The sequence below is a fragment of the Bombina bombina genome, chromosome 5, assembly GCF_027579735.1.
Source record: "Bombina bombina isolate aBomBom1 chromosome 5, aBomBom1.pri, whole genome shotgun sequence".
Lineage (NCBI taxonomy): Eukaryota > Metazoa > Chordata > Amphibia > Anura > Bombinatoridae > Bombina > Bombina bombina.
Window position 1 is genome coordinate 634,823,014 of NC_069503.1, and position 14,332 is coordinate 634,837,345.

At 36.8% G+C, this 14,332-nt stretch overlaps 1 protein-coding gene across 1 annotated transcript in view; it reads left to right on the top strand.

The window, feature by feature from the left end:
• Positions 1 to 14,332, top strand: part of EPB41L4B (erythrocyte membrane protein band 4.1 like 4B) — a 433,805-nt gene that overhangs the window by 412,175 nt on the left and 7,298 nt on the right. The window contains exons 14-15 of the mRNA XM_053714600.1: positions 11,700 to 11,733; positions 11,892 to 11,959. Coding sequence (XP_053570575.1) covers positions 11,700 to 11,733; positions 11,892 to 11,959 — 102 coding nt within the window. The remainder of the gene's footprint in view (positions 1 to 11,699; positions 11,734 to 11,891; positions 11,960 to 14,332) is intronic.

Genomic DNA, 14,332 nt, shown 5'->3' on the forward strand with positions numbered 1-14,332 from the left:
ATATATCTAGAAGTATTTTACCAGTGCAATCCGCCACTTGTATACATAAGATATATATATATAGATATAGATATATATATATATATAGATATATATATATATAGATATAGATATATATATATATATATATATATATATATATATATATATATATATATATATACACACATGATATATACGTGTGTGTACATATCATATGTATTTATATGTTAACATGTATTTACAGACATGTATACACATATAAACACATAATTACAAATGTGTGTGTGTGTGTGTATGTATATATATATATATATATATATATATATATATATATATATATATATATATATATGTGTGTGTGTGTGTTTTTGTGTGTATGTATATATATTTTTTACCAAAAAATCACATATATATATATATATATACACAGGTATACCCCGCTTATACAGCGGGTTAGGGACCAGAGCCCCGTTGTAAAGTAAAAAAAAACGCCCTAAACTGAAACAAAGCAGTATTAGTTTTCTTTTTACTTACCAGTGTGTTTAAAATCTTGAAAACATGTTTTAATTAACATATATTAGGGGTGCAATAGTGCTATGTATAGTTTAACACTAGCACAGCACAGTATTCAATTAGTATTCAATACATACTGTACCTGTAAAATAGTGACAATTACTGTGGTGAAATTTGCAATTTACCATAACAGACACAGCTTGCACTGTAATGCTGTAAAGAGAGTGAACTGTGCATAACAAACTGGTGCCAGTCGCTTTTCTCGCAATCACACGAAGATTACAGCACTGTTTTAAAATCCTTGGCGGTTGAACTTCAGCTCTACAAAGCACTGTATTAGCGAAGCTCTGTAAAGTAAGATATATCTGCATGTATTTAAGACTAAATAAAACATGCTATGTGAAGAACATTGGAATGTAAAATGTTAATATTTCATGTCGGGTTGGCGCACTTGAGAAAACCCGATCAGGTTTATATGAGAGTAAGGTTTTTTCCCTCCCCCCCCCACACTTTTTGCTCTTCATTGAAATCTAAAGGGGAGTACGTAAGCACTGTCACAATATTCGAAATTCGGCTTTTTGTGCTCGTCTGGATATCATGCAAAAACTTTTTACTTTAAACTTGTAATATACACGCAAAAAGCTTTCTTCTAGCAGAGTTAACGCAGGATCGATACATAGCTCTCCACTCGTAATCTAGCCCCATGGATGAAGCTTATCACCTGTTGGTTACATACTCCAAAAATAATAAATATATATATACTATATATACTATATATTTATATATTTATTTTTTTAAATGTTAACTTTCTTTTACAACTTTTGGTTTCTCACTGAAATGATTTACACACGACTACTGCAGTCATAAGACAAATGGTCCTAAAAGCTTCTCTGTGGTCCCCTTTGTTCAGAAATAGTAGACATATATATGGCTTTGCCATTGTTTTTTGATAATTAGAAGGCCGCCAATTGCAGCTGAAGTTAGTTGAGTCTTGGGGTCAGAAAGTCTCCAAAACTACAATCTGACGTCACCTACATCACCACAAGTTGTTAGGGTTTAAAGAAAAAAGCCTCTTCTCTCATCCAAAAACAAACTCAAGCATCTTCAGTTTAACAAACACTACTAGAACTTCAAATGGGATCAGTTTCTAAGATCAGATGAGACCAAAATACAGCTTTTTGGCAATAAACACCAGAAGTGGGTTTGGCGCACACAGAGGAAGCCATATGTAAAAGTACCTCATGCCCACAGTTTAATATGGTGGTGGTTCTTTTGCCAAAGGATGTGGACATTTTGTTAGGATATATAGCATCATGGACTCTATTAAATATCAACAGCTATTAAATAAACACATGACTGCCTCTGCCAGAAAGCTTAAAATGGGCCCTAGTTGGATCTTCTAGCAGGACAATGATCCAAAACATACATCAAAATCAACACAGAAATGGTTTACTGACCACAAATTCAAGGTCCTGTCATGGTCATCCCAGTCCCCTGATTTGAACCCCATAGAAAACCTGTGGGGTGAACCAGGTGAACTAAAGAGCAGAGTCCACCAGCATTGACCTGGTTCTGGTGAGATTCTGTATGGAGGAATGGTCTCAGATACCTTGACATGTATTCTCCAACATCATCAGACATTATAGGAGAAGACTCAGAGCTGTTATCTTGGCAAAGAGAGGTAGCACAAAGTGTTGACTAAAAGGATGCCAATAATTGTGGCACACATATATTTAAGAAAGATTTTTTTGGGGGTAAACCTGTGTTGTGTTTGCAATTTTTTGATATCCATGAGAGCAGAGTATTTTTGTGGGGTTTTTTTTTAAACAAAAAATCAAAAGGTTAAACAATAAAGACAATTGTTAACAGCCTTCTTTGCTCATATTTACCAAGGGTGTGAATATTAGTGTGTGTGTGTTTGAATTCAAGACAGCACTCACTGGATTTTTTTTTCAAATAAAACGTAGCTTTTCTTCCATAGAGTTATTAAAACAGTCCCATAAGTTCCATGACGCTTCTGTGCCTAACTGGCACCTTTATCATATGGTTTCAGTTTGTGAAATGAAAGGTGTCCAACCTGACATATACAGTATATATGTGTGTGTGTGTGTGTAGTATATAACTATTAGACTAACAAATGTGTTGCTATATGTGTTCTTACTGAGACTTATTGTACTCCTGTGCAGTCTTAAAAATATGTTACACTCAACACTTTAAAGAAATTGAGGGCATCAATAATTATGCCCTAGCCAAAATGTATATGGTAATGTTGTGAATAAAGCATTGCTTTTCAATGGAGTAGTAGAGGATTTTTTTGTGTATTAACTTCAAAAGAACAAATTCTTTGGTAGTCTTTATGCAGGTATAGTTTTGATACCATGACACTATAAAAATTGTGTTATAACTAGGTTTTATGTGCATGCTTTAAAAAATGAGCATAATTTTCAGTATCTCTTATAACTTTTATATCAACATTTCAGTAACATCAATCTAAACTATCCTATATGATCAGAACATTTATTTTAACTCTATAATGTTATGTAGATTAGGACAGATTGGGTAGTTTAGTTTTCTTTCATGTAATTAGCAAGAGTCCATGAGCTAGTGACGTATGGGATATACATTCCTACCAGGAGGGGCAAAGTTTCCCAAACCTTAAAATGCCTATAAATACACCCCTCACCACACCCACAATTCAGTTTTACAAACTTTGCCTCCTATGGAGGTGGTGAAGTAAGTTTGTGCTAGATTCTACGTTGATATGCGCTCCCCAGCAGGTTGGAGCCCGGTTTTCCTCTCAGCGTGCAGTGAATGTCAGAGGGATGTGAGGAGAGTATTGCCTATTTTGAATGCAGTGATCTCCTTCTACGGGGTCTATTTCATAGGTTCTCTGTTATCGGTCGTAGAGATTCATCTCTTACCTCCCTTTTCAGATCGACGATATACTCTTATATATATACCATTACCTCTGCTGATTTTCGTTTCAGTACTGGTTTGGCTTTCTACAAACATGTAGATGAGTGTCCTGGGGTAAGTAAGTCTTATTTTCTGTGACACTCTAAGCTATGGTTGGGCACTTTGTTTATAAAGTTCTAAATATATGTATTCAAACATTTATTTGCCTTGACTCAGGATGTTCAACATTCCTTATTTTCAGACAGTCAGTTTCATATTTGGGATAATGCACTTGAATCAATTATTTTTCTTACCTTAAAAATTTGACTTTTTTTCCCTGTGGGCTGTTAGGCTCGCGGGGGCTGAAAATGCTTCATTTTATTGCGTCATTCTTGGCGCGGACTTTTTTGGCGCAAAAAATCTTTTCTGTTTCCGGCGTCATACGTGTCGCCGGAAGTTGCGTCATTTTTGACGTTCTTTTGCGCCAAAAATGTCGGCGTTCCGGACGTGGCGTCATTTTTGGCGCCAAAAAGCATTTAGGCGCCAAATAATTATTTGGCGCTAAAAAATATGGGCGCCGCTTTTGTCTCCACATTATTTAAGTCTCATTTTTTCTTTGCTTCTGGTTGCTAGAAGCTTGTTCATTGGCATTTTTTCCCATTCCTGAAACTGTCATTTAAGGAATTTGATCAATTTTGCTTTATATGTTGTTTTTTCTCTTACATATTGCAAGATGTCTCACGTTGCATCTGAGTCAGAAGATACTTCAGGAAAATCGCTGTCTGGTGCTGGAACTACCAAAGCTAAGTGTATCTGCTGTAAACTTTTGGTAGCTATTCCTCCAGCTGTTGTTTGTATTAATTGTCATGACAAACTTGTTAATGCAGATAATATTTCCTTTAGTAATGTACCATTACCTGTTGCAGTTCCATCAACATCTAATGTTCAGAATGTTCCTGATAACATAAGAGATTTTGTTTCTGAATCCATCAAGAAGGCTATGTCTGTTATTCCTCCTTCTAGTAAACATAAAAAATCTTTTAAAACTTCTCTTTATACAGATGAATTTTTAAATGAACATCATCATTCTGATTCTGATGACTCTTCTGGTTCAGAGGATTCTGTCTCAGAGATTGATGCTGATAAATCTTCATATTTATTTAAAATGGAATTTATTCGTTCTTTACTTAAAGAAGTACTAATTGCTTTAGAAATTGAGGATTCTGGTCCTCTTGATACTAATTCTAAGAGTTTAGATAAGGTCTTTAAATCTCCTGTGGTTATTCCAGAAGTTTTTCCTGTTCCTAGTGCTATTTCTGAAGTAATTTCCAGAGAATGGGATAAATTGGGTAATTCATTTACTCCTTCTAAACGTTTTAAGCAATTATATCCTGTGCCGTCTGACAGATTAGAATTTTGGGACAAAATCCCTAAGGTTGATGGGGCTATTTCTACCCTTGCTAAACGTACTACTATTCCTACGTCAGATGGTACTTCCTTTAAGGATCCTTTAGATAGGAAAATTGAATCCTTTCTAAGAAAAGCTTATCTGTGTTCAGGTAATCTTCTTAGACCTGCTATATCATTGGCTGATGTTGCTGCAGCTTCAACTTTTTGGTTGGAAACTTTAGCGCAACAAGTAACAGATCATGATTCTCATAATATTATTATTCTTCTTCAACATGCTAATAATTTTATCTGTGATGCCATTTTTGATATTATCAGAGTTGATATCAGGTTTATGTCTCTAGCTATTTTAGCTAGAAGAGCTTTATGGCTTAAAACTTGGAATGCTGATATGTCTTCTAAATCGACTCTACTTTCCATTTCTTTCCAGGGTAACAAATTATTTGGTTCTCAGTTGGATTCTATTATCTCAACTGTTACTGGTGGGAAAGGAACTTTTTTACCGCAGGATAAAAAATCTAAGGGTAAAAACAGGGCTAATAATCGTTTTCGTTCCTTTCGTTTCAACAAGGAACAAAAGCCTGATCCTTCATCCTCAGGAGCAGTTTCAGTTTGGAAACCATCTCCAGTCTGGAATAAATCCAAGCCTTCTAGAAAAGCAAAGCCAGCTTCTAAGTCCACATGAAGGTGCGGCCCTCATTCCAGCTCAGCTGGTAGGGGGCAGGTTACGTTTTTTCAAAAACATTTGGATCAAATCTGTTCACAATCTTTGGATTCAGAACATTGTTTCAGAAGGGTACAGAATTGGTTTCAAGATAAGACCTCCTGTAAAGAGATTTTTTCTTTCCCGTGTCCCAGTAAATCCAGTGAAAGCTCAAGCATTTCTGAAATGTGTTTCAGATCTAGAGTTGGCTGGAGTAATTATGCCAGTTCCAGTTCTGGAACAGGGACTGGGGTTTTATTCGAATCTCTTCATTGTACCAAAGAAGGAGAATTCCTTCAGACCTGTTCTGGATCTAAAAATATTGAATCGTTATGTAAGGATACCAACGTTCAAAATGGTAACTGTAAGGACTATCTTGCCTTTTGTTCAACAAGGGCATTATATGTCCACAATAGATTTACAGGATGCATATCTGCATATTCTGATTCATCCAGATCATTATCAGTTCCTGAGATTCTCTTTTCTGGACAAGCATTACCAGTTTGTGGCTCTGCCGTTTGGCCTAGCTACAGCTCCAAGAATTTTTACAAAGGTTCTCGGTGCCCTTCTGTCTGTAATCAGAGAACAGGGTATTGTGGTATTTCCTTATTTGGACGATATCTTGGTACTTGCTCAGTCTTCACATTTAGCAGAATCTCATACGAATCGACTTGTGTTGTTTCTTCAAGATCATGGTTGGAGGATCAATTCACTAAAAAGTTCATTGACTCCTCAGACAAGGGTAACCTTTCTGGGTTTCCAGATAGATTCAGTGTCCATGACTCTGTCTTTGACAGACAAGAGACGTCTAAAATTGATTTCAGCTTGTCGAAACCTTCAGTCACAATCATTCCCTTCGGTAGCCTTATGCATGGAAATTCTAGGTCTTATGACTGCTGCATCGGACGCGATCCCCTTTGCTCGTTTTCACATGCGGCCTCTTCAGCTCTGTATGCTGAATCAATGGTGCAGGGATTACACAAAGATATCTCAATTAATATCTTTAAAACCGATTGTACGACATTCTCTAACGTGGTGGACAGATCACCATCGTTTAATTCAGGGGGCTTCTTTTGTTCTTCCGACCTGGACTGTAATTTCAACAGATGCAAGTCTTACAGGTTGGGGAGCTGTGTGGGGATCTCTGACGGCACAAGGAGTTTGGGAATCTCAGGAGGTGAGATTACCGATCAATATTTTGGAACTCCATGCAATTTTCAGAACTCTTCAGTCTTGGCCTCTTCTGAAGAGAGAATCGTTCATTTGTTTTCAGACAGACAATGTCACAACTGTGGCATACATCAATCATCAAGGAGGGACTCACAGTCCTCTGGCTATGAAAGAAGTATCTCGAATTTTGGTTTGGGCGGAATCCAGTTCCTGTCTAATCTCTGTGGTTCATATCCCAGGTATAGACAATTGGGAAGCGGATTATCTCAGTCGCCAAACGTTGCATCCGGGCGAATGGTCTCTTCACCCAGAGGTATTTCTTCAGATTGTTCAAATGTGGGGGCTTCCAGAAATAGATCTGATGGCGTCTCATCTAAACAAGAAACTTCCCAGGTATCTGTCCAGATCCCGGGATCCTCAGGCGGAAGCAGTGGATGCATTATCACTTCCTTGGAAGTATCATCCTGCCTTTATCTTTCCGCCTCTAGTTCTTCTTCCAAGAGTAATCTCAGGAGGTGAGATTACCGATCAATATTTTGGAACTCCATGCAATTTTCAGAACTCTTCAGTCTTGGCCTCTTCTGAAGAGAGAATCGTTCATTTGTTTTCAGACAGACAATGTCACAACTGTGGCATACATCAATCATCAAGGAGGGACTCACAGTCCTCTGGCTATGAAAGAAGTATCTCAAATTTTGGTTTGGGCGGAATCCAGTTCCTGTCTAATCTCTGTGGTTCATATCCCAGGTATAGACAATTGGGAAGCGGATTATCTCAGTCGCCAAACGTTGCATCCGGGCGAATGGTCTCTTCACCCAGAGGTATTTCTTCAGATTGTTCAAATGTGGGGGCTTCCAGAAATAGATCTGATGGCGTCTCATCTAAACAAGAAACTTCCCAGGTATCTGTCCAGATCCCGGGATCCTCAGGCGGAAGCAGTGGATGCATTATCACTTCCTTGGAAGTATCATCCTGCCTTTATCTTTCCGCCTCTAGTTCTTCTTCCAAGAGTAATCTCCAAGATTCTGAAGGAATGCTCGTTTGTTCTGCTGGTAGCTCCGGCATGGCCTCACAGGTTTTGGTATGCGGATCTTGTCCGGATGGCCTCTTGCCATCCGTGGACTCTTCCGCTAAGACCAGACCTTCTGTCGCAAGGTCCTTTTTTCCATCAGGATCTCAAATCCTTAAATTTAAAGGTATGGAGATTGAACGCTTGATTCTTGGTCAAAGAGGTTTCTCTGACTCTGTGATTAATACTATGTTACAGGCTCGTAAATCTGTATCTAGAGAGATATATTATACAGTCTGGAAGACTTATATTTCTTGGTGTCTTTCTCATCATTTTTCTTGGCATTCTTTTAGAATTCCGAGAATTTTACAGTTTCTTCAGGATGGTTTAGATAAAGGTTAATCCGCAAGTTCTTTGAAAGGACAAATCTCTGCTCTTTCTGTTCTTTTTCACAGAAAGATTGCTAATCTTCCTGATATTCATTGTTTTGTACAAGCTTTGGTTCGTATAAAACCTGTCATTAAGTCAATTTCTCCTCCTTGGAGTTTGAATTTGGTTCTGGGGGCTCTTCAAACTCCTCCTTTTGAACCCATGCATTCATTGGACATTAAATTACTTTCTTGGAAAGTTTTATTCCTTTTGGCGATCTCTTCTGCCAGAAGAGTCTCTGAATTATCTGCTCTTTCTTGTGAGTCTCCTTTTCTGATTTTTCATCAGGATAAGGCAGTGTTGCGAACTTCTTTTGAATTTTTACCTAAGGTAAGGTATGTCCTAATCCTAAGAATTCTAAGGAGAAATCGTTGCATTCTTTGGATGTTGTTAGAGCTTTGAAATATTATGTTGAAGCTACTAAGTCTTTCCGAAAGACTTCTAGTCTATTTGTTATCTTTTCCGGTTCTAGAAAAGGCCAGAAAGCTTCTGCCGTTTCTTTGGCATCTTGGTTGAAATCTTTAATTCATCATGCCTATGTCGAGTCGGGTAAAACTCCGCCTCAAAGGATTACAGCTCATTCTACTAGGTCAGTTTCTACTTCCTGGGCGTTTAAGAATGAAGCTTCGGTTGATCAGATTTGCAAAGCAGCAACTTGGTCCTCTTTGCATACTTTTACTAAATTCTACCATTTTGATGTATTTTCTTCTTCTGAAGCAGTTTTTGGTAGAAAAGTACTTCAGGCAGCGGTTTCAGTTTGAATCTTCTGTTTATGTTTTTCATTAAACTTTATTTTGGGTGTGGATTATTTTCAGCAGGAATTGGCTGTCTTTATTTTATCCCTCCCTCTCTAGTGACTCTTGCGTGGAAAGATCCACATCTTGGGTAGTCATTATCCCATACGTCACTAGCTCATGGACTCTTGCTAATTACATGAAAGAAAACATAATTTATGTAAGAACTTACCTGATAAATTCATTTCTTTCATATTAGCAAGAGTCCATGAGGCCCGCCCTTTTTTGTGGTGGTTTTGATTTTTTTGTATAAAGCACAATTATTCCAATTCCTTATTTTATATGCTTTCGCACTTTTTTCTTATCACCCCACTTCTTGGCTATTCGTTAAACTGAATTGTGGGTGTGGTGAGGGGTGTATTTATAGGCATTTTAAGGTTTGGGAAACTTTGCCCCTCCTGGTAGGAATGTATATCCCATACGTCACTAGCTCATGGACTCTTGCTAATATGAAAGAAATGAATTTATCAGGTAAGTTCTTACATAAATTATGTTTTATTCACCTGTAGCTTTTAGGTGGGGCTCATATGTTTTGGGATCTGGCCTGACCCATCAAACACAACGAATGTGGTAATGGATACAATATCTACCACCACCTAGGGTTATAATACCATCAGTTGGTAACTTTATGATGGCCGGTGCTGTATGCTAGGGTGTTTCATTTTCTAAGGCAAAAAATAAACTGTAAAATGTTTGCAGACTTTGCTTACGCCCCGAGTCTCAGTGATGTAAAAGATATATATGCTAAATTTCAAGAAGATTGGATAATATTTAGAGGTTGCACACTTTGATCTGTTTTGTAAAAGTAGGCAAAAAATACGATTTTTCAATGTTAATTACTTTTATTGGGAAAACTAGAAATCACAAACTTAAAATACTATTAAAACTATACACTAAGATTAATAGGTAATATGATAGGCAAAACATGCTATATTAATCAACTTTGAACGATGCAATCCCTTGTTTTGTTCGCTTGGTGACGACTTTTCTGTGATGCTCGACTACCCTCAACAAGAATTGTTTTTGTTGTTCATCCCTGACCGATTCGTTATACTTTATCAGAGCAATTCCTCTTTCTTCGATATCATTGACAACCTTAAGAGTGTTCAAATGGCTTCTTAGAGAATCACTGCAGTATTCTGTCATGTCGTGGATCCCAAACAATTCAAAGAACGTCTTTGTTTTATTAGTAACAAAATGGCTCAGGTCTTTTCCTTCAAAAACCATGTTTTTACCCTCTAATCGTTTCACTTCCTTTTTCTTTGCAGGTTTGGTTTCTAAATTTTTTGTCATATTTTCCTTAACAGCCTGAGTAATACGGTCGTCCAAAAAAGCCAATCCTACGTTTGTTTCTGACAGATACCAAAGGTGTCTCTTAGCAACTGTGAGAGCACATTTTTTGACGTCTGCATCTGGGTAAGTGCTCAGAAGCTGTAGCATATCCAAATCATTCTTTGGAGCCCATCGACTTACAATTGCCTCATGCCAAAAGCGAACATATATGAGGTTGAAAAAATGTGCAACCAGTTTCATTCCTTCCAATTGTCGTTGAGGAATGTTCAACTGTTTAGTGAAGAGGACAATTTTAAGTGCATATATTGCCTTTGCCATCCACCTTGCTTGATGCAGTGCCCCTGGGATCCTGAATGTAATGTTTATTCTTTTATTAATCTTTTTTTTCTTCTTTTGTACACTTAGTTCTTATTTTGGAGGCGAATCCCTTGTCTACTCCACTCATTGCCGAACTCATACGATCTTCTCTTTGTGACCTAAGAAATTCTTTATCATCTTGTGATACGCTATTCATGTCCATCACATTTTGCCAGGAAATGTCAAATAACTCGACGAGATCACCTTTCCAAATCTGTCGTTTTACATTTGCTTTATCCGTGTTTCTCGATTTCTCTTTACCCAGATTTTGGTATTCTTTGTACAGCTTCTGTATACCAGCACGGATATTCTCCTCCGTCTTAACAAGGATATTTGCTTTCATCCACACTTCCTGTAGTTAAGTACTGGTAGATTTAGCAGCATCCGAAAGTGTTTATTTCATTTCCTTGTGATGGTAAATAAAAACTAAAAGTACTTGTTCCTTTGAAGGGAGCCGAGCTCCTAAAAACTCACCACTAGGCACCTTTTCTAGCAGCCAAATTCCTCTTTTGGTTCCCATTTTAAAGTTCAATTACCTGCAAAAAATGAAAGAAATACATGAGAAGACCATTAGTGTAAAGCACTTCAATGTTAGAAATTTCACTAGTTTGTGATAAAAGTGATCAATGTGTGCAACCCCTAAATATTATCCAATCTTCTTGAAATTTGGCATATATATCTTTTACATCACTGAGAATCGGGGCGTAAGCAAAGTCATATGAAAATCACATCTTTGAAAAAATGAAACACCCTACTATATGCTTTATAATTTACTTGTTTAGTAAACAGAAAGATTGCATCCTATTAGCATCCCACTTTACCTTACCTTAAAAACAGTTGTCACCACAGGATTACTACACATGATCAGTGACCAATTATTCTGAAATAAATCTAACCGATGGCCAATAATCAACCAATTTAAATATTGAAGAAATTACACAAAATAGGTAGCAATCCCCATTGACCATAAAGGAGTAAAATTAGCCCACATGGCTTTTATGAGGCCTTACATGGAGCTACTTAGACTAGTAAGAAAGTGTAGAACAATCTCATTTAATGACTAGGAGTATGTTGCAAAGTTCTTCCTTTGGTCTTTGATCTGCTGTATTATAGAAATAACCAGATACACTTTCTTTTTCTTTTACAGTGCTAAAAATAATCCTGACATACAGAACTATCCGGTAAGTTATCATTTTGAAACCGAATAGATTTGTCTAGGCATAGTCAGCATTTTTATTTAAATCAACTGCTTATATTTTGCTTATTTTTTTATTTTATTTTTTTTGCTTAGTCAAATAATTATGCTTTATGTTGTGATATTTTTCTTTTTTTCCCCCAGCCTCAATACCATACAAATTTACAACAGAATCAGCAACACTGGCACCCTCACACATCTCCAAATATAAGGTTGGTCATCATTTTGTAACACAATTTAACTAATTATGTTTAATAACTACTTTTGATAAAAGCTATATATTTGATTTTTCGATATCCAGGCTTATATCACGCAGTATCACTACCGTTTCGTACTGTGTTAGTAGTATATATAAATGAAAATAATCCGTTTTGTTTCATCTTTATACTTTCAGTCTATATAAGTATTTAATAAATGTCATTTTTACAGGAGCCCATAACCTTTGGGAGTGGTCATTCACATTTTATAGAGTAAGAAATGTAGTTTTGTAGTATATCTCTTACATTGAGGACTGAGTGCCGAGAATAACGTTTTAAACATGTAAACTCACAATTTTCTCATTAAATAGTATAGTCTGTAAATACTGCCCTATACATTTCCACAAAGCAATTTAAAATCAGAAACTGCAGAGACAAATTTTAATTTGAACATTTGTTATAATGGCCACTTTAATAGGACTATGGCTTCCATTCAAAGGTCAATATAAATGCATGTAATGTAATAGATTTAGGTTTCTGTTATTGTTACTATTGTTTTTGCTGACTGAACTGTTCCTTAACCTTTACATACTAATCCTTATAAATTTCCACTTGTGTTTCCTGCTATGCTATGGTGGTGGGTTCTAATGTCTTTGAGAAATGAAGTGGTTGGCGTTGTGCCCAATGAGAGTACAGTTTGAGATTCTATTTTAGGTAGTAGAAGAGTAAAACTTGTGCTAATACCCTCTGGCAATACCATGATTGTTATAGCAAACTCCAACCAAGTCTGGGTATTTGTTTTACACATTTACATGTAATTAACTGTGGCAAGGTTGAGAAAAAGGGAATATATTTTGTGTCTACAAAGCTGAATTAATGCTTTACCTGTTGCCTCTGTATGAGATCAACTGAAAGGCTGTTCTACTTGTTTTCGGTATCAAGCTGTGTGTGCATAAGCATATTTTCAGTAGCTTGATGTTCGCATGTTTCTGCATGCATTACGTGCTTGGCATGCTGTCACCTTTCCCAGCTGCAACTGGTTTTCATTACTGTTTATGCATGACTTTGTCACATCAAATTAAATTTAGCACTCTTAATGGTGGAATATACTTTGTGTTGTATGTTAACAACAGACAGATGGATTCCAAAAGCAATCCTATGAAATAGTTCATTCTAATTTAACCGCTGTGTAGATTCTTTTAAAAATGTGATACATATTAAATGTCTAGCTAAAAGCACTGGACACATACTTAAAAATCTCACTAAATAAAGGGACATTAAAGGGATAGTCTACTCCAAAATGTTTGTTTAAAAAGATAGATAATCCCTTTATTACCCATTCCCCAGTTTTGCATAACCAACACAGTTATATTAATATATTTTTTACCTCTGTGATTACCTTGTATCTAAGCCTCTGCAGACTGCCCCTTATCTCATTGCTATTAACAGACTTCTATTTTAGCAAATTATTGCTGACTCCTGAATAACTCCACGGGAGTGAGCATTTTATCCATATGGCACACATGAACTAGCAGTGTCTTACTGTGTAAAGCTATAAAAATGCACTGAAATAAGAGGCGGTATGTATTGACTTATAGACGGGCAGAAATGTAGAGGTTTAAAAGTTATAAAGTATATTAATATAACCATGTTGGCTGTGCAAAGCTGGGGAATGGGTAGTAAAGGCGTTTATCTATTTTATTTTATTTTTTATTAATTTTTTTGGAGTAGACTGTCCCTTTAAACACTAAATATTTTATTAGCTTAATATTTAGGTAATTCCTTACCTCCCTCTAGTCCTCTGACTTTATCTGCCTGTTATATACATGTTTGCACCTGTCAGCTGCAAAAGGAACATACTCATACAGCAAATTCTTATTAAACTGTTTCTTGTTTATACCCATTTGTTTCACCCCTGCAAACCCCCAGCTACGCACATATGCCTACCCTGATTGGCTCAGTTGCTGTATTCAGCTTCAGAGCTGTAATGTATTGCCTACCTGGAGCTGACTTTAACTGTGTCTTTAAACTTATTGCAGGGGTTAAATAAATGGGCATAACCAAGTGACTGTGCTTATTGCTTCTTTAAAGGGACATGGAAGCCAAATTGTTTCTTCCATGATTCAGACAGACCATGTGGATATGAACAACTTTTCAATTTGCTTCTACTAACTAATTTGCTTTTTTATCTTGGTATCCTTATTTAAAAGCATACCTAGAGGCCTATTTATCAAAGGTCTGTCAGACCTGATCCGACAGACCTCGCTGAATGTGGAGAGCAATACGCTCTCCGTATTCGGCGTTGCACCAGCTGCTCTTGTGAGCTGCTGGTGCAACGCCGCTCCCGCCAGCAGGGGGGTGTCAATCAACCCGATCGTACTCGATTGG